The sequence below is a fragment of the Polypterus senegalus genome, chromosome 6 (assembly GCF_016835505.1).
Source record: "Polypterus senegalus isolate Bchr_013 chromosome 6, ASM1683550v1, whole genome shotgun sequence".
Lineage (NCBI taxonomy): Eukaryota > Metazoa > Chordata > Cladistia > Polypteriformes > Polypteridae > Polypterus > Polypterus senegalus.
The window spans coordinates 163,544,704-163,571,058 of NC_053159.1; the positions used below are offsets into that span (position 1 = coordinate 163,544,704).

The 26,355-nt window shown below is 38.6% G+C and overlaps 1 protein-coding gene across 10 annotated transcripts in view; it reads right to left on the minus strand.

Annotated features, from left to right (window-relative positions):
• LOC120531761 (bromodomain adjacent to zinc finger domain protein 2B-like) overlaps positions 1–26,355 on the minus strand; it is a 268,155-nt gene that overhangs the window by 107,702 nt on the left and 134,098 nt on the right. For all 10 annotated transcript variants that reach the window (XM_039757469.1, XM_039757463.1, XM_039757464.1 and 7 more), the window contains exons 4-5: positions 21,407–21,544; positions 11,840–12,028 (exon numbers count right to left, since the gene is read on the minus strand). In XM_039757469.1, coding sequence (XP_039613403.1) covers positions 11,840–12,028; positions 21,407–21,544 — 327 coding nt within the window. The remainder of the gene's footprint in view (positions 1–11,839; positions 12,029–21,406; positions 21,545–26,355) is intronic.

Sequence of the window (26,355 nt, forward strand, 5' to 3'; positions counted from 1 at the left end):
ACCAATCGCCAACAGCATCATCTAATAAATAAATAAGCAAGAAAGTTTGTCTGTCTGGATATTCGTCACAATATCAATATCAGTGAGAGGTAGAGTAAATATCCAAAAGCTACACTTTTGGTGATTAATAAAAATATTAAAAATGCCTGAACATGATTTGAAAAATTAAGGAAAACCCTAAAAGAGTAAATTATAATTTAATTTAGAAAACAATTATATACAAAGTGTGAAGGATGGCCGGCCATTTATCCCGGCCAATACCCCCAAGCCGCCAGGTGGAGCCCTCCTTGCAGCATGGAGGTCCCCAGAAGACCAGCAGGGCATAATGGACAATGGAGTTTTTATGCAAAGCCCTGCTGGATGCCGTGGGGGCCACAGGAGGGAGCTGCAGGGAGGACCGAGGGCTTCTTCATGCCCTGTGACCCGGAGGTTCGTCATAGGAAGAGCGACGGACTTCCGGGTTGAAGAAAAGGACTATTTACCCTGACCCGGAAGGAATAAGGACTTGTGGACTGTTGGGCAGAAACACCTCCGGGTCAGGGAGTATAAAAGGACTATGGGAACTCACAGACAATGAGCTGAGCTGGGTGGAAGGGTGGCAACGTGTCTGGGAGCTGGAGGATTGGTTTATTGATAATTATTGTGATTTATATGAGTATTGTGGTGGAGAGTGTGCTTTGTACACTGTGGCAACAAAATAAAGTCAACTTGAGGACTTTTACCTGGTGTCTGGAGTCGTGGACAGGGGTTCAAGGGAGCGAGAGCGCCCCCTATCGTTCACAAAAGGTTGTAAGAAATGTGACAAAACTGTCACATTGACCACTGTAATCGAGTCTACTATTCTAACTGGAATCTGAAAGGGAGAGGATGTTTTCATTCCATCTGTGATTTCCAATGAACTCCCTTTCAAATTCAAACAACTTCAATATATGTCTTCTATATGTCGCCTATTCCACAGTAGAATCGGGATATGTTCCTACTCCTAATGGTGAAAAGGAAAACATTGCGTATCATAAGGCACTCTAAATGATTCGGAGCAAGTATAATTTTTTATCTATTAATAATGGCAACTTGTAAGCAATATTTGAATAATAAATTAATTGCCAAATTATAAATGGAAACTGTTTCACTTTTTTCCAACCCGGGCAATCACATTCCAACACACTAGGTGAATCCATTCCTTCAATTTAACATCAGTGAAGCAATTTAGAATCTTCGATAAATTCATACATTTCAATTCAGTCTATTGCTCATACTGTAGAGGCACAAGACAGTACATGTTTTATAAGAAGCTGAGGCTTTATTTGGGTTTTTCTGATGGTAATCTATGGTAGGAATGGCCAATAAAGGTTAACAACCATTTTTTCAGTTTCTTAGAACAGCTCATGCCTATTATGCATTGCCATAGTAATACAGAGCCTTGATTAAAAACCCACTTAACCTTTCTTTTAATAAAAACTAGAAATATTTAATAAAAAATGAATATATCATGAATAAAGGTAGAAGTTTTAGATTAGTATAATAATGTTTTTTGTTTTCCATTTAATATCATTTTGCATTTCTGTTCAACATAGAATTTATGTAACCACATCCTCTATTCAATGTTTTGTGCAGTTAATCAAAACTCCTTTTTTACTATTAATCATGGTACAAAACACTTTAAAGTGAGATCTCTTGAATTTAGTTGTCAGTAATACACAGATAAAACACTATTAAATGGATGATATTTCCCAGTAAAATCTATGAAGTTGTGAAGCAAAGCGCTTATTTGTATATCTGAGCAAAGAGACAAATTAACACAGATTGCTTTAAACATGCTGTTCAAATGTAGGTCAGATTGGTTGAGTCATCTTTTATTATTGACTGTAAAGTGGCACCTAATTTACGCAATGTTTTCTTATTAATATTATTGGATTCTATTAACTGGAAGGAGATTTTATTTTTGCTTTTTTGCTGCTTGTAGCAGTTTCCCCCAAATCAGCATCTAGAAATGTATTTTCATTGCTGCTTATTCATGATAACAGCTGTAGCATCAACAATGTAAACTTAGGTTCCTCCAAGCCTGCAAGACTGTACCTCTAGGAGTGGAGACGACCAGACATGAACAAATTAGCATATACTGGATGAACCTGGTGGAGTTTCAAAGACAACAAGTACCAAAATCCATCTGTCCATCCATTATCCAACCCGCTATATCCTAACTACAGGGTCATGGGGGTCTCCCAGAGCCAATCTCAGCTAACACAGGGCGCAGGGCAGGAAACAAAACCCCACGCAGGGCGCCAGCCCACCGCAGAGTATCAAAATCTTTACTAGGAAAATATGCAACTTTTTCTAACATAAAGCAAAAGTGCTTCACCATCTCACAGAGTAGAAAAGTACAAAGTGCTACTCTGGTGTTATGGGTCCACAGCTCTTCCAGCTAAGGCCGTTTTTTTTAAATAAATAATCACCCGCTCGCGGCTTAGTGAGGGGGCGTTGTGGCCGGTGTGGGTGTTTCTCACCTAGTGCACAGGTGAGGGACTGCCCACATCCGTGATTGTCCCCGTGGCTAATGTGCTGCAGCTGCTATGGCCCCTCGCAATATAAAAAGAAGTGCGAGTCGGTTGGGGGGAGGAAAAGAAAAAGAACGAGAGAAAGAAAAAGAAAGGACGGAGGTAGCAGGAAGTGTATGAACAAGTCGGTGCAGGTGAACGAGCAAGTGAGTGGGCGAGCGAGAGTTAGGCTCGCAGGCAGCTGGACAGTGAGCCCTAGCGGGGTGTTCGGCCGACACCCATGGGCTGTAGTTAGTGGTCGCTCCCGCTGAGCATGTTTGGAGGAGTGGAAGTGACGGGAAGAAGGATGACTGGCCGCATAAGGCCGAGAAGGCTGTGGGAGTCGGGAGGCTTGGGCGGTAAACTCCCTGGCGTGAGCGTCCTGGTCATCATGGAAGCCAAGTCGCGGTCTGGAGGGAGCGGAACAGAAGGCAGGGATTGGGACGCCACCAGATCGGTAGTGGAGAGAAGGTCAGCTGCAGGTATAGTGGCTCCCCTGTTGGGAAGCTTTTACAGGGAGAAGCAGGGGAGTCACCATTTAAAAGAAGCACCAAGCTTGTTGTAAAGATTGCTTCCTATATGAACGTTTTAACCTCTAGTTTTTAAAGGATTGTTCTATTTTTTGGTTTTTTTAATCTCCATGTTTGTTTTATGGATTATTTATTGAACTTTGGAAAGCACTGCACTTTATTGAACACTTTGTTTTTTATCTTTAAAATAAAAGCACTTTTGCACATTTGTACCATCCCCTTGCTCAGTTGTTACCTCCACTGTCTAGCTCACCTCGGTTATATCTATCGACGGTGTTGGGTTCAAGGTCTCCCAAACAGCAATGGGAGCATGGAGCAGAACCCGCATCGTCACAGCTACACGTGGGCAACAGGAACATCAATTACGAATACAAAAATGGGAGACACTGTTATACAGGAAGCAACCTCTGGAAAGGATTTAGGGGTTTATGTTGACGCACAATGGACTAAGCAATGCAAAGGAGCAATTAAAAAAGAAAATATTATGTTAGGTTATATCATAAAAGCTGTTGAATTTAAGCTGAGGGACTTTATGTTCAAACTATATAATGCACTCATAAGACCACATCTGGATTACTGTGTGCAGTTCTAGAATGACATAGCAGCACTAGAAGCTGTGCAGAAAAGAGCAACTAAGTGCGTTCAGGACTTACGGACATGGCCTACTCTGACAGACACAGAGTTAAACCTGTTTATGTATCAAGCAGAGGAAACTGCGTGGGGACCTAATCCAAATCTTCAAAATTCTCAAAGGCATTGATAAAGTAGAGCCAGCAACATTCCTTCAGCTGAAGGGTGAATCACATACTCAAGGACATTAGTGGAATTTAAGGGAAATGTGTTTACAGTAAAACTTGAGCCAGGAAGCACTTCCTTATGCAAAGAGTTGTGGAACTCTGGAACAAACTACTGTGACATGTAGTTGAAGCCTTGAGAACCTTTAAGAAGGATCTGGATGAGATATTGAGACAGCTTAGCCATCAGCTAAAGAAACGGGCTGGATGGACTGAATGGTCTTCTCTCGTTTGTTCAATTTCTTCTGTTCTTTTGTTGTTGTATTCCAAAAAAAAATATTAATAAAAGTAAAATTTCTTTTGATACTAATTTTCACTCTTTGTAATTGTAATCATGTCCTATATCAAAATACAAATGTGATAGAAAAACTTGAACACCTTATATAAGCTAACTGTCAAGTTGTGGCGAGTATGGGATTGGTTCAGTGCTTCCAGGTCAGGCTTCATTCACATCCTCACAAACCACTCCACACCAGTAATTCATTGTTTTGAAAATAGCCATCTACAGCACTTATTTCGCTGTTCACTTCATATCATACTTCATATCATACAGATATGACGCCTTTCTTTCAAAAAGAAGCTCCTCAGTGAGTTAAAAGGAATGAGAACACCAAGATTATCAATTCACCATTCATTACTAAGTCCTCCTAATAGAGTTCATGATGAAGAAATCCAGAGCCACTCCTTACAGCAGGAAGGGGGCATAAGTTCATTATGGGGCATATTCACGCACACCCACCATTACACACACCAGGTCGAAAAGCAGAATACCATGAAAAAAACTCACACAGTCACACAGAATTTGACGTGAAGCGTAAATAGTGTTTGTTATAAAGACAGTTTTGCATTTCACTCCACCATAACAAACAGATTTTTACTAAATTACACTACTTCCCACAGTCTATTATACATGCATGCTGTCAGAATCATCATATAAAGGATGCTGAAGAATGTTTAACAATGCTGAAAAAAAATTAGTTGGATCTACCTAATAAAATTTTAACATGTATTACCATTTAATTGAAATAAGTAGTTCTAATCTAAAGCAAATGTGTAGAACTTAATGTTCACATCACTTCTTGTTATAAGCAATTTTAGGAAAAAAAGAGTAATTTGTTGGATTTATTTAACAAAATATTTTCATTTAAAAGATTTAAGTTGACCTAATCTAAGCCAAATGCGTAGATTCAATATACAACTTTCTTTAAAGAAAAAACACGCAATTACTTTAGCAGTACATTTTTTGTTGCTTGTTTTGAGCCTGCCTCCATGTGGATAGTAACATTCTCCAGACAACAAAAGCCAACCCAAAGAGTCACGACATCAGAGTGACCCATTACACCAAACTGCATCAGCAATATGCCGCACAGAAGCCACCTTCACATAGAGAACACACACGTGATCCTGTCATGTATGGCGTGGAACTGGTGTGTCAGACTACTGAAGACACACAAGCCTAAAGCCACTCTCATAACCATACAAATACCTGGTAGGTCTGAAATCCTGATCTCTACTTGACACTATCAGCGGAGATCCCTAAAATGTTCACGGGTCACTCCCTTATGCAAAGTAACCACACAATTATGCAAATTAGATATTTTACTAAGAAAAATAACTGAAAACCTGCACAAAACTTTTAAAAAATCGCACTCAATCCAAGCTTCTTCCAGTTTCAAATAGTGAATAAAAAGAAAATCACCTGACTGGCGGAACCGGTCTCCTCAGCAACATGACATCATAACGTAATGTGATTAGCGATTTTAGTTATATTATGTGTATGACATTAATTTGCTTTGCTTTGTTTAAACAGATATGACATCTGAGAGAATGGCTTCAGCAGGATTAGGAACAGACACGTAGAGCCTAAAAACTTCCACATTTTTATTTGAATGAACTTGAAAACCCCTGTGTAATGATAGAATTCCCCAAAAAATCAATTATTAAAGTTAAAAACATGTTCATTTCACATAACATAAGACAATTGGGTAATGACAATATACCAAATGATTTCTGTGACTGGTGCTGGCATTTAAAGCGATGAAATTCTTTTAAGTTGTTTTGATATAAATTATATTTGCAAATGTGAAACTAGGAAAGGAGACCTAAAGCCTTAAAACATGGCTCATTTTGAGTAATGCCAATTTAAAATAGCCGTGCAATAGCAACATACCCCAAGAATCCTGTAATGAGTGTAGAACACTTGAGTAAATTATTAACCCAGACAACAGATCTGCTGAATTTCATCCTTTCTGCATTGTGTTCATATATTTTTTTATTAGTTTGATACTATCAGAAAATACTGAATATGCTTTATCAGAGTAGACTCTTAGAAGCCTACACTATAACATATTCTGGTTTAAGAGAAAGCTGGCTGCTGGCTTCAATGTCCATGGTGCACACTCTGTTGCCTATCAACCATCGTATCAGGGTGGGTCTGTCGAAATTTCCATGGATTCTTCTATAACGCAGGCAGGTTCTGTATCTTTGGGTCTTTACCCAGTTGATATGCCTTAAACTACTGCCTACTATATATTTTAGAATCTGTGGCCCAGCTCAACGGTTTTATTTTTTTCATTTGCCAGCAAAAACCATTAAAGTTAGAGAGAGAGATTGGGAGCATACAGTGCGTTGCTGCACCCACAAAATGACAAACCACTTCAGGATCCCAAATTAGAACCCGAAAACACAGCCTTGCAACGGGTGACACCTCAGCACCACACTAGTTCAAATGGAGAGGAACAGTTTGAGGTTTTTATTACAATGGCTGGAGTGCCAATCCTGCCAACTACCCCCAAGTTTTCCCTGCAAGTTGGAGGAGCTGCTTGCAGGGCAGGATGCAGGTTAACATCATACCCAGGAAGGAGCAATTGTAGGTTAAGGGCCTTGATCAGGGGCCCACTGGAGTGGAATCACTTCTGACATTCAAACTGGCAACCTTCTAATTTCTGCCACAGATCCCTAGCCTCAGAGCCACCACTCTGCTGAGTTATGTTATGTCTTTATAAATACATTGAAGATCGTGAATGTCAAGAACCCCCTACACTTTAAATCAATGCACAACAAAAGATCAGTCTAATCTCTCTTTGACTGTCTTGTAACAACATAAAGAATGCAGAATTCTAACTTGACATTCTTGTCCCGGATACTCTCCGTGACCCACTGTTTTGCAAGGAAAAGAATGTATCCATCTCGCTCATAATAAAGTAGCATTTTGGGTCCAATATTGTTTCAAGTAGCTTGCGCCTCTTTATCTCTGACCTTACTGCACCAGACAATCAGGGCAGATTAACTACGCTGGCCTTAAGCCATTTCTTCCTCACACTCAAATGGTACAACAAGAGTTTCAAATACATTTCATGGGCAGTTAGCAGCACCATTTTACTTCACATCACGCTGCAATTGACGGTGGGCTTGCACATTATTTCCAAAAGAGAATTCTTGGCATTCCAGAAACATGTTTGGCATGAAGTCAGCGGTTTAGGTATTTATGCAGCAGTATCTAAAAACAGACAAACTGCCTATTGACAAATAGCATACAATAAGCCAACAAGCATTATAGGCAGACATAGTTTTACATTTTTACATAAAACAGAGATTCTACACAAAATATGCATATGAGACATACAATATGGATCTTTTACAAATCTAATGTTTAATATAACTTAAGTGTGTTTAAGAGAAGCTTTTCACACTTTACCTGAAAGGAGGAGGGCCACAGCAGCTAAGAAAAGGTTGGAATGACTAAATGAATGCACATTTTATCTGAGCTTATAATTTAGTTACCTTTTAGCTTACAAATATCTTTGAAAGTAATAGCTTAATTTATGATTTCATAAGGGGTGGCATGGTGGCACAGTGGTAGCCCTGCTGCCTTGCAGTTAAGAGACCTGGGTTCGCTTCCTGGGTCCTCCCTGCATGGAGTTTGCATGTTCTCCCTGTGTCTGCGTGGGTTTCCTCACACAGTCCAAAGACATGCAGGTTAGGTGCATTGGCGATCCTAAATTGTCCCTACTGTGTGGGTGTGTGTGTGTGTGCCCTGCGGTGGGCTGGCACCCTGCCCAGGATTTGTTCCCTGCCTTGTGCCCTATGTTGGCTGGGATTGGCTCCAGCAGACCCCCGTGACCCTGTACTTAGGATATACAGTAGTGGGTTGGATAATGGATGGATGGATGATTTCATAAATTAGTCTATAACTAAACCCTAAATTTAGCCCTTTCTAAAAATACTTATGCAGAAAAACAGAAAAGAAGGTTAGAGACACAGTATTTCTGAAATTATAGCATGCGTATTTAAGAAAATGATACTTATGTCAAAGAGATCAGCTGTGGATTATATTTGTTTACATGCACTGGTCTTTAAACTACAACATTATTGGCTCAAGCAGCTGACTCACTATATTGCGGTGCTCCCTTTACCTTAGAATGCGGATGTCAGAGCTGGGAATGGCCTCACACCCGAGTAGACCACATTCCACTAAAACATTTGGAAAACAAATATGGCTCTTTTGGAATAAATGGCAGTTGATAACCACACATTACATGGTATTTTGCGTATCCAAACACCACAGCAACATCTCTTCAGATAGAAGTTGGACAGTACTGTGTGTGCAACAGATTTAATGAGACACAAATAGTGCTAATAAACAGTATTAATACTACAGCTTTCACTAAAATTTGCAGTGTACGTCGCCATTTGGGATTATCATGATCTGAAGTTGGACAAACTCGAACTTGACAGACCAGCCCTGAGTTTCCGAATTAGAAATCTGACTTGAGTGGGGTTTCAGTTGAAAATTCTCACTTCAAATGGAATGCAGCATAAGAACTAGAACACATCACTCAATCTGTGAGCAAATCACTTGACCTGCAAGTATTTCACGTGTAAAATTATTCCAGGCACCTGAACAATGGAAAGGCATAATCCAAAATAAAAGTAGTGTGATTTAAGTATATTTTATAAACATCACACTCAGACTGTAGCGGGATGGTGGTGTAATAAGGAGACCTGGGTTTGTGCCCAGGGTCCTCCATGCGTGCAGTTTGCATGTTCTCCCTATTTCTGCATGGGTTTTCTCTGAGTGCTCTGGTTTCCTCCCAATGGCCAAAGATATGCAGGTTAAGTGAATTGGTGATGCTAAATTTGGCCCTGGTGTGGTTGGGGTGTGTGTGCGCGTGTGCATGTGTGTGCATGTGTTCACCCTGCGATGGCCTGACAGCCTGTCCGCGGTTTGTTCCTGCCTTGTGCACTGTGCTGGCTGGGACAGGCTCCAGCAGACATCCAACCGGGTTAGAAAATGATCAACTGATGACACTCAGACTTCCCTTCAAAGTTGTTTTGTGAGTCTTTTTAAAAGCTTCAGATAATTTAATAAAAGGCTGTTTTAAAAACATCAAATAGACAATATAGCATAAAACTATTAAAAATGATATTCTTTCGTTATTTAAGAACCTTCTATACTGCGATACCGTTCACATGATTGTTATGTATTTGCAGGCACAGGATGATCTCAGCAGTAGTACTTAATGCAGAAATAGCTCACTGAGTCCTATAAGGATTTTATAAGGGTCTTCATCATTTTTAAATTAATTCTTTAATAAATGTATACATATTATTTAGAGAAGTATATCATAAAACACATTGTTTTATGATATACTTAAATCAAGTAATTTTTTGAGCCTTCATGGAAGTGTTAAAAAAAATTCAACTCAATTACCCAATTAATTTATCTTTGACTTGCTATTGACATACAACACTAGAGAATGTCATTATACTTCATTGATGATGATACGAGTTACCTCCATAATAACTGTTCCTATCATCTCCACTGCTTTCTGCATTATATTTCGCAGGGAGACAGGGCTGACCTCTGCAGCATTTGGACCAAGGCAGAAACCAAGCAAGAGCAGGACTCTAGTCGATTACACAGCGCACTCACACAAACATCCACACTCTGTCATATTGGGTCAAATTAGACTGGGCAGGAGAAAAGTTTGACAAAACCACACAGAGGAAACGTATAAGCTGAACACTCATTCCCTATGAACTGAATCCATATAAGACATCACGCTGCATTTTGTGTATGTTTTCAATTTACATGTGGTCAAGTACTGGTTTAAGAATACACCCCATTTAAAATTAACCAATTTACGAATCCAAGACTACCAATAGTCATTTTTATGTATTCAAACACTTTCATCTTAAAATCATTATCTAAGTTATTAGATTAATCAAAATGGGGAAATTCAGATACAGCAGCAGAAACATTAAAAAACAAGGATACAGATTTGCAGGGCAAATAATTCAGCCAATCAATAGATAGATAGTCCAAGATCCATGCCACCAGGTATATCTATCTTACAGGCAGACTTCAGTATGTACGTCTCGGTAATTGCAGGTCTGACATTGTGGTCAGCAACACAGGAGCGCCGCAGGGGACTGTACTTTCTCCGGTCCTGTTCAGCCGATATACATTGGACTTCCAATACAACTCGGAGTCCTGCCACAGGCAAACGTTCGCTGACGACACTGCTATCGTGGGCTGGATCAGGAGTGGGCAGGAGGAGGAGTATAGGAAACTAATCAAGGACTTTGTTAAATGGTGCGACTCAAACCACCTACAACTGAACACTAGCAAAACCAAGGAGCTGGTGGTGGAATTTAGGAGACCCAGGCCCCTCATGGACCCTGTGATCATCAGAGGTGACTGTGTGCAGAGGGTGCAGACCTATAAATACCTGGGAGTGCAGCTGGATGATAAACTGGACTGGTCTGCCAATACTGATGCTCTGTGCAAGAGAGAACAGAGCTGACTATACTTCCTTAAAAAGCTGGCTTCCTTCAACATCTGCAATAAGATGCTGCAGATGTTCTATCAGACGGTTGTGGCGAGCGCCCTCTTCTATGCAGTGCTGTGCTGGGGAGGCAGCATTAAGAAGAGGGACGCCTCACGCCTGGACAAACTGGTGAGGAAGGCAGGCTCTATTGTAGGCATGGAGCTGGACAGTTTGACATCCGTGGCAGAGCAACGGGCGCTGAGCAGGCTCTTGTCAATCATGGAGAATCCACTGCATCCACTAAACAGTATCATCTCCAGACAGAGGAGCAGCTTCAGCGACAGACTGCTGTCACCGTCCTGCTCCACTGACAGACTGAGGAGATCGTTCCTCCCCCACACTATGCGACTCTTCAATTCCACTCAGGGGGGTAAACTTTAATATTATACAAAATTATTGTCCGTCTGTTATACCTTCATTTTTATCACTCGTTTAATTTAATATTGTTCTTTATCAGTATGCTGCTGCTGGAGTATGTGAATTTCCCCTTGGGATTAATGGTGAAAGCATTGAAATGCCTGATAGCACTGGGCAGAAAAGCCCCCAACAGGCAGTTCTTAGCAAACCGAAGTGGAATGAGCCAATGGCTAAAAGAGCTCCAAGAGAACGCCTCCTGGAGGGGATTTTTCATAATAGTATACAATTTTGCCACCATCTTCTTTTCCACAACAGCTTCCAGTGTGTCTGGGATTCACCTGTGATGGAGCAGGCTTCCCTGATACGTTTGTGCAGACATTGTACTTCTTTTGAGCTCAAGTTGCTTCCCTGGAAGAGCACAGTGTAGACCAGCACCCTTGCTACTTACAGACTGATAGAACATTTCCAGCAGCTTGCTGCACACTTCAAAAGACCCCAACGTCCTCTGGAGGTGTGCTGTGTCTACTTATACATCTATGTGGTTTAAAACTGAAAGCCTTAACTCTACACAGCAACATAAAAGTGTTACAATTTGTTCATTTTTTATCAAATATGGATACAGTATATGAAAGTACTAATGTGAAGAACAAATAAGTGAATATTATCATCTGTCTGTAATATGCTTCAGCCAACTGAGTTATTTTTACAAAGGAGGAGTGTTAACAATCATTACAAAAAAAAACCTACATAAACAAAAAAAAAAATGTTACTTTAAAAGGTTTCCTCTTTACCAGGAAATGGTCCAAGCTGAGAGTGTGCTGCCAAAGCTGTAGATGCACCAAGCGTTCCCAGGCCTCCAAATTCAGAACGTCCTGAGCTTGTAGTGTACAGTCCGAAGGCTGGGTGATTGACCATTGGGAAGGCACTTGATACAGTGGACAGATTGAAAGGCTGATCCCCAGATGTTCTAAATAAATGTCCTTAAATACATAAAGGGTAGGGGAAAAAAAACAATACATGAATACACAAATAAAAACTGAGAACAAAAGAAGGATGTGTCATGTTTACATCAGACCTGAAAGGGCACACTGAAATCAGTTCTGTTTTATAAACCATCTTCATTTGCAAAAAAATAAAAAAGGAAAAAGAAACATTTCACATCCTTTATGATATACAAGAATAAAGGAACATGTTATTACCTAATAAGAAAAAAAATTAATGAAAACAACTCAGTCTTTACAAAGCAGTGTATGCATTCATTGAATTCTGAAAATGAAGAACTTAACAATAAAAATGCCTGAATGGTGTGGATTCACCTTTTTTGTGACAGACCACAGAGAGACAGATCTGTTTTGTGAACGAGACTCTTCATTCTCCAATTAATCTGCTAATTTGACTCTTTAACAGGTAGCCAAGGACAAATGTTTAAATGAAATAAAAAAAAAAAACACAAGCTAATCAGCGGAAACCCGACTGATCTTTAGGGAAACAAAAAATGGCTTCATGATGCTAGCCACATACCTTCTAACTTACAAAATGGAAAATCTACACTTGGAATCTCATTATAAAAGCAGAATATTTAGAGCCAAGCTTTTGAAATTCTACCAGCCGATACAGAGATAAATGACTGAAAGTATTACCCAAAAGGCCAGCATCCGTTTCTATAGCACTGGTGTCCAAGTAACAAGGAACGACATCTGCAAATGCCTTTTTAATATTAATGTACTTCAAACCACAGTGTAATTAAATCAGACTTTTAAGGAGAGCAAAGAAGGACACAAAATGAAGCATACACGAAAAGGAATATTGCATTATATGTGTTATCATTACACTTTAATTTTTTTTCTGACGGATCCAAAAGGCACTTATTACCTTTTGCTTTTTTCTAAATGCATTCTTGATTGAAGCAGTTTCAAGTGTTTCTTTTTTTTATATCAACCAGATAGAATCTTCATCCAGCCTTTGAAGGATTTCTTCTTCTTATATGCTCAAATTAAATCATATTGATAGGCAACTAAAATGATGGTGGTTGATGTAAGCAACAAATCTATAAACCTATTTAAGCATTTCTGATTCAACATTTAAAAAACCCTGGAACAAAAAGCACATTGTTACACTTTAATATGCTTGTTTCTGCTAAAATAATGACAGCTGTGCTTTCTTTGATATGGTTTGCTATCAATTCATTGAAACTAATATTTCTGGAATTGTGGTTATTTTTGACTAAAATAATTACTGAATGATCATCTCCAGAATTTTCAAAAACCAATCATCTCCTTAACTTTCAAAAACTAGTTATGTTACAGCTTATTAAGTAAATTATATATTTTAAACATTGTCTCAACCCAATCAAATGCTTCATTAAATGGAATCTATTAGATATTCACTAAACTAAAACTACATTATCATCATTTGAAACTCAATTTACAAGGCATGAGTCTGAAATTGAGGCAGCAGACTTAGGGCATGTGCTGTTATGAGGTGCATTATTTGTGGGCTACCTCTAGGAATGCTAGTTTAACCGACCTTGTTTGTGTGTGTGTGTGCGCGCGTCTGTGCGTGTGTGGCGCTAGTTCTTAACTTAGACCCGAAGCTGCAGTCATGACCTTGCACAGTAAATGACAAAAGGATTCAGGAAATGGATAGATTCTGAACAAAAAATATAAGGTATATACTTCTTCTTCTTCTTTCAGCTACTCCCGTTAGGGGTTGCCACAGCAGATCATCTTCTTCCATATCTTTCTGTCCTTGTTTTGTTACGCCCATCACCTGCATGTCGTCTCTCAGCACATCCATAACCCTCCTCTTAGGCCTTACTCTTTATCTCTCACCTGGCAGCTATATCCTTAACATCCTTCTCCCAATATACCCAGCATCTCTCCTCTGCACATGTCCAAACCAACACCATCTTGTCTTTCTCTGACTTTGTCTCCCAACCGTCCAACTTGAGCTCTAATTTCTAATCCTGTCCATCCTCGTCACACCCAGTGCAAATCTTAGCATGTTTAACTCTGTCAGAGTTACAATGTATATACTGCATTCTAGATTAATATACAGTATGGCTCTAAAAAAACTTATATTGTTAGCTCTAATTTACTTCTAAACACACAAAGCCACACAAATCTTTCAGCATGCAGACTAATGAAAAAGTAACTCAAGTTAAAAATCTTTACATCTGTGGGAAGGGTGGACACTTTTTTCTAGATGTCTTACTAAAAATGAAATAAAACAAACACCTTATATGGTATATAGAACAAAGAACAGGATTCTTTTCTCAGAAAAAAAAAAAACTCTACAGCTACTTTAAGTCTTTTGCAGTGATTTACATTTACATTTATTTACTCATCAGACGCTTTACAGAAGAGGTTGAATGTAATCCAGTAAGCATCAGTCTGGGGAAGTGCTTGGGACCAAGTGTTACAGGACAGGGGGACATTTTGATCATCACAAGTTAAAAGCTCAGAACAAAACACAAGCAAGTTACAATTCTTAGGTTACAAAAGCCTAACAGTTAAGACAGAAATTCACCCAACAAGAGTCTTCCAACACTTCTTAAACACATGAAATGAAGCCAGAAGTTCAAATGGAGATGGGCAGTTCATCCCTCAGCTAGGAGCTACATGCAAAGTCAGTCTGGATTTAGCCTTGATGCACCCAGAGGTGTCATTACCAGATGCCGTTCACCAGCAGCACTGAATGGTCAAGAAGGAGCAGAGGACCTCGTAAGTGTCTCCAGATAGGTGGCTGATTTACAACACCATATCATTTGTCTGCTAAATTGCCATACTGTACTGTATATTTGTTTCTGGAGGAGGTTGTTGTAGGCACTTCAGTCTGCCATCTTCTGTTGAAGAAGGGGCCTGAGTTGCCTCGAAAGCTTATATATTGTAATCTTTTTAGTTAGCCAATAAAAGGTGTCATTTTGATTGACTTCTCAATAATAATATAACCAAATAAGCAAACTATTTACACTGTGGTCATTTACAACATACTTTATCATAAAGCTGGAAGAACATTTAAATTTTTTTTTTTTTTAAACAATCACGGTTAGTGACCGAAAGAACGAGATTGCGAATACAAGTGGCTGAAATGAGTTTCCTCCGCAGGGTGTCTGGGCTTTCCCTTAAAGATAGGGTGAGAAGCTCAGTCATCCGGGAGGGGTTCAGAGTAGAGCCGCTACTCCTCCGCATCGAGAGGAGTCAGATGAGGTGGCTCGGGCATCTGATCAGGATGCCTCCTGGACGCCTCCCTGGTGAGGTGTTCCGGGCACGTCCAACTAGGAGGAGGCCCCAGGGAAGACCAAGGACATGCTGGAGGTACTATGTCCCCTGGCTGGTCTGGGAACACCTTGGGATTCTCCCGGAAGAGCTAGAAGAAGTGGCCGGGGAGAGGGAAGTCTGGGCCTCTCTGCTTAAGCTGCTGCCCCCGCGACCCGACCTCGGATAAGTGGAGAGGATGGATGGATGGATGGACAATCACTGTTACATTTGTTATAGCTTGACTTAACAACATGTTTGGCTTCTAAATCACTTTAGGTGTGTGGGTGAGGTGATGAAAGTAACTCTGCTTTCTATAAAAATTCTTAAATATGCCCAACTTGGCAACACTAATTGCATATTTGAACATTAGGACAGATGTAATGAGAATGAGTCATTCAGTCCAACAAGTTTGTCCATCCTGTTCACCAAGACTGTTCTAAATAACATCAAGATGAGATTTGGAGATTCTTAAAGCCCTACTCTCTACTAGGAAATGTATTCCATGTGTCCATTTTTATTTTTATGAAGAAAAACATACTAACATTTGTGTGAAATCTGCTCTTAAGAGATTTCCAATTGTGCAGCCCTCATCCATATTTCATTATTTTGCAATCATATTTATGTGTGTAAGAGAATACAGTATTGGCCATGCAGCACAAACCTTGGGGTGTAAAGCAGATTGACCACAAAATCAAAATTTGGACAAATGTCTTTCACTGCTTTTCTTATCACAGTTGGAAGATCTGTATTGGATTTACTGCAGGTCCTGATTTCCCTTGCATACAATTTTATTCTCTGTAGGACATTTATTGAATGGTTTTGCCAAAATCATTTCATGAAATAATGCAATCTAAAATTATACAGCACAAAAGATTTGGTAATTACCTAAACCAAGAAACATTTTAATTTTTTGTATAAAATTATTGCACAGCAACATATTAACATCGACTATGAATTAAATCTAAGCAGCTTCATAAACTGTGTGACATCAGGAAATACTGAATATCAAAATTCCACTCTTCTATGAATTTGAGTAAAAACAATATTTTCATAGTTACCTTTGGAAATTGGGAGTTTGGAACGCTTACTGAGGTATTAACATTTAAACAATGTCGTATCATCATAGTCTATGGATTAGTGAGATTTGTGTGAACAGCAGGGTAGCCAAGATAGACCCCTGCATCTCGTTTTCTGAACTAACCCAAAAAACAATCCACCCTTAAGAGAAGGGGGAAAATCTATAAAGGTGACAGAATAAATTACACCATTTTTCTCAGAATGCCTAATTATTATTATTATTACCTTGTAAAAATGGAAAAAGAGAGTTGCATGGAATTTCATTTAGAAAAGCTCATGTAAAATAAAGATTATTACATGAAGACAACAGATTTCATCACTTCCCAATAGCCCCCCAAACAGCAAATTTAATTACAAAAAAACAAAAAAAAAAAACACTTTTGCATATTCATCAAATGATTGTAGAAGACACTTAGAGACAAGAAATTAAGTTCAGCTACGGTGGACTGCCGCCCTGCCCGGGGTTTGTTTCCTGCCTTGCGCCCTGTGTTGGCTGGGATTGGCTCCGGCAGACTCCCATGACCCTGTGGTTAGGATATAGCAGGTTGGATAATGGATGGATAGAAATTAAGTTAAGGTTGCGGGTAAGTACTGTTACGAAAACTGGTAGTTCTGATCATAAATTAGATAAGCTGTCTACCAGACAGAACAGGTGTGAACTGAGGGTACGTGGGGTGCAGCAGCTCAAATAGGACCTTGATGGCTTCAAGCTTCAGTCTGGAAAATATAGAGAGAATCCGCAGTGCAAAGGTGAAAACCAATGATTTCAGAAATGGTGCATGAATGTACTGTATGTAGATCAGCTCTTCTTCCTTGAAGAAGAATGATCATGGGAATTGGGCAGTCCTGTGCTTTGTAGATTTGGAAGAAGATCATGGCCATGCACTTTGTCATCTTGTGCCCATATTTGCATAGCAAGAGTTATTTGTTTTTTTTTTATGGATTCTGACCTTACGTCAAGGCTTATCCAGTGTGGACATTAGACTTGGCCAAATGTGCATCCTGTCTATGCTCCATAAATAATTCTCATGGACAGGTGCAGCAGGAGACTGAAGAGTGCCCAGTTTTGAAATCTAATGTTTTACACTTCTGCTCTTTGCAGATTAAGTTACCCTCTTGGCCTCGTAAGTCCGTGGTCTGCCATGAGTACTGAAATGGTTCACCTCTGAATCTGATGCAGCTGAGATGAGAATTAGAACAGTGGAAAAGTCTGGACAGTGGGACTTGCTGTTATCAGGCATGGGGTGAGCAGCTGCCCCAAGTGGAAGAGTTCAAGTTCCCCTGGGTCTTGTTTATGAGTCAGGGTAGCCCCTGCAGATTTTGTTTTTTATTTCTGTAACTTAACCAGAGATTTTTTTTGTGGCCTCCCAGCCATCTCACCTTATCAACACACTCATATTTACAGACTTTCATTACAATATTGTCTATAAGGATGCTACACTTCTACTAATTATATATCTTTGTTTTATAAGATCATATGCATTTACTTTTTTACATTTTCTTTGTTATTTATTAATATTCTTGCCTAATCCTCTTTGTTTTTTCTTTTCTTGTAACTTTCTCTTTGACGTCATGTAAAGCACTCTGAGTAACATTGTTGGTATGAAAAAGTGCTACATAATAAATGTTGTTGATGATACGGTTGTAGAGGCCATCATGAGTTTGACCAATGAATGAGTATAAAGGTAGCAGTTTTAATCAGGATTTTCTGGAGGACTTTCTACACTACTGGTCAAAAGTTTTAGAACACCTCAGTTTTTCCAGTTTTTCTACAAATTTAATCAGTTGAAATGCAATGAATGACCTAAAATAGTGAAAAAGTAAGCAGTAAACTGCCAGAGGTTTAAATTTAAAGTTTAGTTTATCAAAAACAGAAAAAATGAAATATTATAAAATTACAAATGGGCCTTCATCAGGGAACAACTAACAGGTTACAACCTACAGATTTTCTACAGCAATTAAAGTAAATGAAGCTTTGCAAGTTGGAGCAAACAATTTGTGCAGGTGTCCATCTTCTGTTGATTACTTAAAAACCCTCTGTCTGTCTTAAAACAGAATTGGAAGAGACTGTGTTACTACACCCTCTGAAGTACTACTTGGACAATATTACACTGGCAAAGAACAAACAAACAATGGCAAATAAAAAAAATAAGTCTAGGCATCATTAAGTGTGCAAAATTGTATTCAGATTTTTCATTCAAAGTAGCCACTTTCTGTTAATATAACAGCCAAACTGTGATAACCTTTTTGATTCAAAATGCCAGTCACTTCTGTGCAAGTCATCAACTCTGCCTCCAGCAGAAGAGCCCCAGACCACCACACTTCCTCCTTCATGTTTGACAGTTGGTGTCACACACTGAGGAACCATCCTTTCACCAACTCAACAGCATACAAACACCATGCGTGATGAACTGAAGATTTCAAAGTTTGATTCATTAGTCCATATGACTTTCTTCCAGTCTGCAGTAGTCCATAGCTGGTGTTTCAGGGCCCTTTTTTGTCCTTCAAGGAATGGCTTTCTTACTGCCTCTCGCCCTGTCAAAGCTGCAGCACAAAGTCTCCTCTTCACAGTAGAAACTGACACTTGCTTTTTTCGACCAGCACTGTTATGTTGTGCTGTGATACATTTGTGATCACGCAAGCTGGTGACCCTTCTGATTGGGTTGTGACTTTGGGTCTGCCAGATCACTTCCTCTCATATTTTCTTCCAGTTTCCTTTGGATTGTGTAGGACACCACTGGACTCACCTACACTTTGATTTTTTTTTTTTTTTGCAATTTCTCTAAATGAAAGGCCTACATTTCTAAGGGTAACAATGTCATTTTATTTGTTAATTGCTGTTTTCTTGCCATTATCACTGGGATATTAGGTGGTGTATATCCTTAAAAAACCTGTCAGTGTAGTGGTCAGTCTTCATCCAGATTGTCACTTTTTGTTATGAGGCTGTGGGGTAGAAACTGAAAGAATTAAATTGTATGTATGAACAGCTATCTGTGCGGGGCTGCTGGGGTACATCTTCAAATGATAAACATCATCTAAATGGGTTATTAATTGGTTATCTATTATAATCTATTAACTATTTGAAAATCAATTTTGACATTAAGGTAAAATATCCAGTTATATAAAGAATTAAAATGAGTCTAGCCATTCTCTTTTAACTTCTCTCATTAACATGGATTTTTTGTTGAGAAAATTTTCACTGTTTTTGTTTCTTTTTTCTCTCTTTCTTTTTCTTTCTTTCTTTCTCTCTATTTGTTTGTTTATTTATTTTAAAATCACATCAGTGTCTGTTAACTCTGGACAGCATGCTGCATGAAAATACGACAAGTTCAGCTGTTTCAGGGATTCTGCAACTACCAAGTCTGGCACTAACCCTGATACTTCAGTCAAACCTGCTTAGATTGGGCATGCACCCATTTTTGATTATGTCTGCATGCGCACACACACACATTTTATACTGTAGATCTAAAGCAATCCTTGAAGCCAGCAGCTAAGCATGCCATCCAACAGCATGGCCAACTCTGCTTCCAGAAACAGCATGGTGCAGCAACAGTATGCTTCTGAGCAAAAGGAAGTCATATTTTAGTTGAAAAACTCTCTGTATCCAGTTAAATTTGTACATGAGGATTAATTTAGCCTTTCATAGAATGCAGTTAAAACAACAGTAATTCAGAGTATATGATTTGGTGTGAAGCAGATAAAATACTAACTCACACGAAATGAAACCTGAAGCAATACCTAGAGTAGCTTACTAAGGTACTACTGTCTATTAAATAAACCTCTTATGTGACATCTTTATGACATGCTTATCTATGCAAAATCTTATAGTTGCTGGTTAATCACAATAAGTTCTCTAAACAAAATGCTTTAATACAATGAATCCTTCTCTTAGAAATGGCAGTGCAAAATAAATAAAACTTTACAAAAAGAAATTTCACTTCAGTTAGTCATGGTTTAAATACGGGCAGTTTGAAATGGCTGAGATAATTTGTCAGACTTAATCAAACACATCCACTGCATAATGATTTCAGTTTCAATGAAAATTCTAAAAATCAGAGAAAGTAAGCAAGTGTGCACTTTTTGTTCAGCCTAGCAGAAACGTGAAATCAAGAGGGCTAAACAGAAGCCAAAGGTTGTCAAGTATGCCTTCGAAAGAGATGAATGTTGTCCAGAATTGTAGTTCTGTGCTGCAAATTCTTCATGTTTCTGTCCCACTTCCTAAGCCTTAAACCATATTCCTAAAAATATTTTATTCCTGTTTCAGCTGCCCTTAATTCTCCTCCTCTAGGGTGTTTTTTATTATTTGATATAAAATGTTTAGGCCTAGACAAGTCTGGATTAGAAGACAAAGAAAAAAAGAGAGAATCTGCAATTTGCAAGTATTATCAGTAAGCTTCCATTTTTAGGGAACTGTGTAGCTGAAATCTTTCATGGCATTTTATTTTGGTAAGCAATCCAAGTACATTCTCCTTTTCTGTTTTCTGGAGTTCTGACCAGATCCTGCTTTATTTTGCACTGAGACATCATACTTTTTTTTATTCATTTTTGCTTTTTTATTATTAATGCCAATCTAATTGCTGGCCTCCCTGAGCAAATCCTCTGCTACTAGGCCATTAATTTACAAAGTACACAGCATGTGTAGGGGATATTGAGCTGAGGATGAGACTCTTGTCTGTTCCCTGGTACATGCATTTAAATAATATCTTTTGATTCAACGGGAGAAACTTATTTACAATCTACAGAAATTCTGTCATTCGTTTCTCATGACAAAAAATTATTCAACGGTTTAACCATACAGAACTGTGCTTTGCTCAAGGGTTCTACAAAGTAATTAAGCACCGAGCTGAAAGAAAGAAAAACGTGAGCTACGGAGCTGCAGAAGCATCCATGCTAAGAAGCTCTATTTTACTTCCCTCACTTATGGTGCCCTCTTCAAGTGCCGTTTAGTATCATCTGAATATATACAAAGAATTTAAGGCAAACACAGGCAAAATTCAGCAGCATGGGAGATTGTTTTCTTACCACAGGTGCTAAGTGTGGAATTCGGTGTTGTTGCCCCAGTGGAAATGTTTCCCTTAGAGGCCGCTGACACAGTGGGTGTAGAGGGTGCACAAGAGGTGGCTGAGGATGGTGATGCCAACCGCTCTCCAGTCTCCATATCTAAAAACATAAGAAAATGAAGTTTATTTTCCTACCAGCTGCAAATCAATGCTAGTCAATGTTGATGACTGAAAGTGATTTTCACTGAAGGACGTCTTGTTTAAAGGGACTGTTTTTCTTAGGTGAGCAGTGATTTTCCTTTATTATTTTCTTTTTTTCTGCCAGGGTGCTTTCAGATTCTTAAAAGCCCTTAAAAACAATTCAGAACCACAGCCATTATTAAGAAAGCACTGGAAAAGGCTGGCACAATTAAAAACATGAAACCATTTTTTTTCTTTTTTTGGGGGGGATGTTCATCCTAACACAAAGTCACCATGTCTAAAATGTGACATTTAACTTATAGTAACAGATTCTATTTTGCAGTCAAACCTTGTTATTGTATCATTACACATAAACAATTTCTAAATCTCCCTAGTGGGTTTGCTGTGCTGCAGTAACAGAATTGGTGATTAAATCTCTCTGAAACAAAGCTATCCACTGAATATCAAGTAACAGCTCCTCAGCAGAAGCTACACTGATGAGACACAAATTATGTGCAGCCTGGGTACGCACAGCATAATAAAAGCATCAGATTCCCTTTAAAAATGCTACCTATTGATGGATGTGAAACACAGGCATGTTCTACGATATTAAAGTGGTAGTGGGCGAATTCTGGTGGCTGCTTCTTTGATTTCCATTGTGTGACATCTTCTTTACGCAGAAAACCGTTTTTTGTTGCTGAAGGTAGCATTTAGGGCAGAGGCGGGGGAGGGGGTCCCCCTTGACACAGGCCTGCCGATTTCGTGTTTACTCAAAACACAAACGAAACAAGCCAGGGAGAAACAGAAACAGCGGGCAGCTTTTGTGTACAGAGGCAAAGAAGGGGAGTTAAAAGGCGGAACTGCAATCCAAAACCTACCGTAAGAACATAATGCCTTTATAAAGGAACACCATATTTAAGCTATGATCATGGAGAAGCATTAGTTGTATTAAATAAGCCCTAAAGTATTATTGCTTATCAAAAAAGTATGGCTGTGTGGCAGAAGGTTTTCAGGGTTTGATTAGAGTTCAAGAACAATATTCAAAACGAATGTGACATACAGTATGCACTTAGCTCATTTGTAGCAATGAACGAAGGTAAAATATAAATTCAAGGCCAACATTACCCATAAAAATATAACACCAGTAATGATGTGTCATTTGCATTTTCAATTGTGTCAGTTAGCTGTGCTAATGTAAACAGTACCATAGGCATTGAAGAAACACAGATGTACAGCAATGTAATTGATGATTTTTTGCAAAAATAGGAAACACTTTGGTTAAAAGAATTTTCAACTTTGTGCCATCTTGGCAGGTTGTCAGCTCGTACAGCTCCAAGTCTGAGGGGCCTTCTGTTTGGAATTGATGTGTTTTCAATGCTTTGGTCCCTCTCACACTCATAAGACATGCTTTTAGTTTGGGTGGCATGGCTACACTGCTGTGCAGGATGGAGGGCCAGACTGACCACAACGGGAAGGAACTGTGGGCTCCTGCAAATGTCTAAAATGCACAAATAACTAAAGTTGTCCTTCCTGTGCACCATTTATTGATCTTTGTCAAAATATATGTTGTGATTGGTTTCTTTATTACATTTTTCTAGCACCTCCTTGAAATATTAGGTCAATTTATAAATTATGTAGTTTAAATACCCAAGAAATTCTTTTTTGACATTTACTGAGTGATCCAAGTCTTCCAGAGAAAGTTGCTTATTTTTACTGTTATGCCGTGACACCATTCAATTTTTCTTGTGGACATCGCCATATTCTTGCAACAGCGTTCTTGGCTGTACATGGGAAGGAGTCCCAGAATTCTGACTTTGTGAATTTTGACTTTTATTTGTTTTTTAGTAGAAAGTTATGTGAGCAAAACTTCCTATATAAAACAGTTCCTCTTAAACAAACTTGATGGACTGAATGATCTCTTCTCATCTGTCAGATTTCTTATGTTCTATATGCTGAGGCATCAACCAAGGCCTGAGTGTTAATCTTAATACAATGTTAATAAATTGCCAAATTCTAAAAATTCTCTCAAAGAAAATTTGACCTCTTCAAATTTTAATAAAGTAAGACATCATGTATTCCTACTTCGTTATGGAGCTTGGAGTTTTTTTAAATAAGATATGACAAAAAGACAGCAAATGGAGTGTTGTCTGTTACTGTGAATAATGCTTTCGGGCATGGAGCAACATTAACTAAAAACTAATTTAAAAACCTGTTTTTTCTCAGTATGATTAAATTTGTCCTGAATGCATTATGGACAGTCAAAGTCCAAACAGGTGCAGGTCGTGTATGATTTTTACACGGCACACATCTTGTTTTGCACAAACTGATGAAGTGTGTATCTTGTTGATGGATGACTTTCCGTTCATTATTTGAGTGTATAACTGAAAAGGTCCCATTCTCAGGGATAACCTAAAGCACTCTTACACTGTATATAAGCCTATCATCTCTGGTGACAATGTTCAAATCCCTGTCATAGTTTCAGCCATTGCTGTTGTGTAGAGATTAGCAAAGTTTGGCACCTTTTTTTAAGAATGTTTCTAACTTGCATATGCAGGTGCATCTCAATAAATTAGAATATCATTGAAAAGTTAATTTATTTCAGTAATTCAATTCAAGGAGTAAAACTCATATATTATATAGATCCATTACACAGAGTGATATATTTCAAGTGTTTATTTCTTTTTATTTTGCTGATTATGTCCTACAGGTAATGAAAACTCAAAATTCAGTATCTGAAAAAATTTGAATATTACATAAGACCAATAAAAAAAAAAGATTTTTAATACAGAAATGTTGGCCTACTGAAAACCATGTCCATGTACGCACTCAATACTTGGTCGGGGCTCCTTTTGCATGAATTGCTGCATTAATGCAGAGTGGCATAGATGCAATCAGCTTGTGGCATTGCTGAGGTGTTATGGAAGCAACCTTCAGCTCTTCTGCATTGCTGGCTCTGGTGTGTCTCATCTCCTTTTTGATAGATTCTCTATGGGGTTTAGGTCAGGCAAGTTTGCTGGCCAATCAAGTACAGTAATACCATGATCATTAAACCAGGTATTGGTACTTTTCACAGTGTGGGCAGGTGCCAAGTCCTGCTGGAAAATGAAATCAGCATCTCCATAAAGAATGTCAGCAGAGGGAAGCATGAAGTGCTTTAATATTTCTTGGTAGATGGCTGCACTGACTTTGGACTTGATAAAATACAGTGGTCCAAAGTCCTCTTTTCAGATGAAATAAAATTTTGAATTTCATTTAGAATTCAAGGTCCCAGAGTCTGGAGGAAGAGTGGAGAGGCACAGAATCCAAGTTGCTTGAGGTCCAGTGTGAAGTTTCCACAGTCAGTGATGATTTGGGGAGCCATGTCATCTGCTGGTGTTGGACCACTGTGTTTTATCAAGTCCAAAGTCAGTGTAGCCATCTACCAGGAAATTTTAGAGCACTTAATGCTTCCCTCTGCTGATACGCTTTATGGAGATGCTGATTTCATTTTCCAGCAGGACTTGGCACCTGCCTACACTGCCAAAAGTACCAATGCCTGGTTTAATGACCATGGTATCACTGTGCTTGATTGGCCAGCAAACTCGCCTGACCTAAACTATATAGAGAATCTATGGGGTACTGTGAAGAGGAAGATGAAAAAAATTAAAAATGAAGCACTCTCTATTTTAGGCTTTTGCAAAATATTTTTATATGTGGCCCTTTTGCATTGCAAATAAACTGGAGAAAAACTGTATGAATTTCTTAAAGAATGTTTTGTTAAACTATACAGAGATATTTTGAAAAAGATATAAGAACTAGGATACAGTATATTCATTTTAACAATATTATTTATCCTTGCTAATTTGAAATAGATCACTAAGTGTTTTGTAACTCCAAGACATTTAAGTTGTTCTGACACAAACAGAGAGATGTAATCTACTGTATTTATCCTGACATTCAAGACTATTCACAGAGAACTGCACACTCTCATTCAAGGTATTTCTGAACCCAGAGTTCCTATAGAATTACCCAAGTAAACTGAATACTTGTGACAAGTATTGATCAGTAACATAGAGCACCATGTCATTAGTGGATGAAGATACATTTTGCTCAGTTCCTCCCTTGTAATCCCCCTAATCTCTGGATTTTCACAGAAACTGTTTGCCAGGGGTTCAATGGAGATTCTGAAAAGCACTGAGGATAAGAAACAAGTCTGTCTAGTTACACATTCTAAAGTAAAATAGTCCAGATTTACATTGTTTATCTCAACTCAGATGGATAAGTTGGAATGTAATAACGTATATCATGTATATATCTTGGGTTCAAAGCCAAATTTGTGTATCTTATTGAACAGATATCTCCTTCCGGAAATATCAAATCCCTTTTATGCAGGCAGGGACAGCTAGACATCCACAAGCTCAGACACTGCAGGTGTAGAGATCATAATAACCAGTCCCCCAAGATTTAATAAATATCTAACTAATGAATACAGTTTAATTTCACGATATTACAGTGGTTAGCACTTTCTCTATTGCTTTTACTAAAACTTTTGTCAGGATCTTGATATTGTTGTTCAGTAGAAAAATTGGTCTGTAGGATGTACATTTATAAGAAGTTTTTATTCTTCTTTGGGAAAACCATGATTGACGCCTAAGGTAGTATTTTTGGTAATATGTTACTGTGCTTTCTCTATCTTCCTTAAGTGTATTGTACAGTAAGGGAGTTAACAGATAACTTTTATAAAACTTCAAAGGACAGTCAAGTGGATCTGCTGCTTTCCCGCTTAGTAAGTAATTTGTAACATTTTGGATT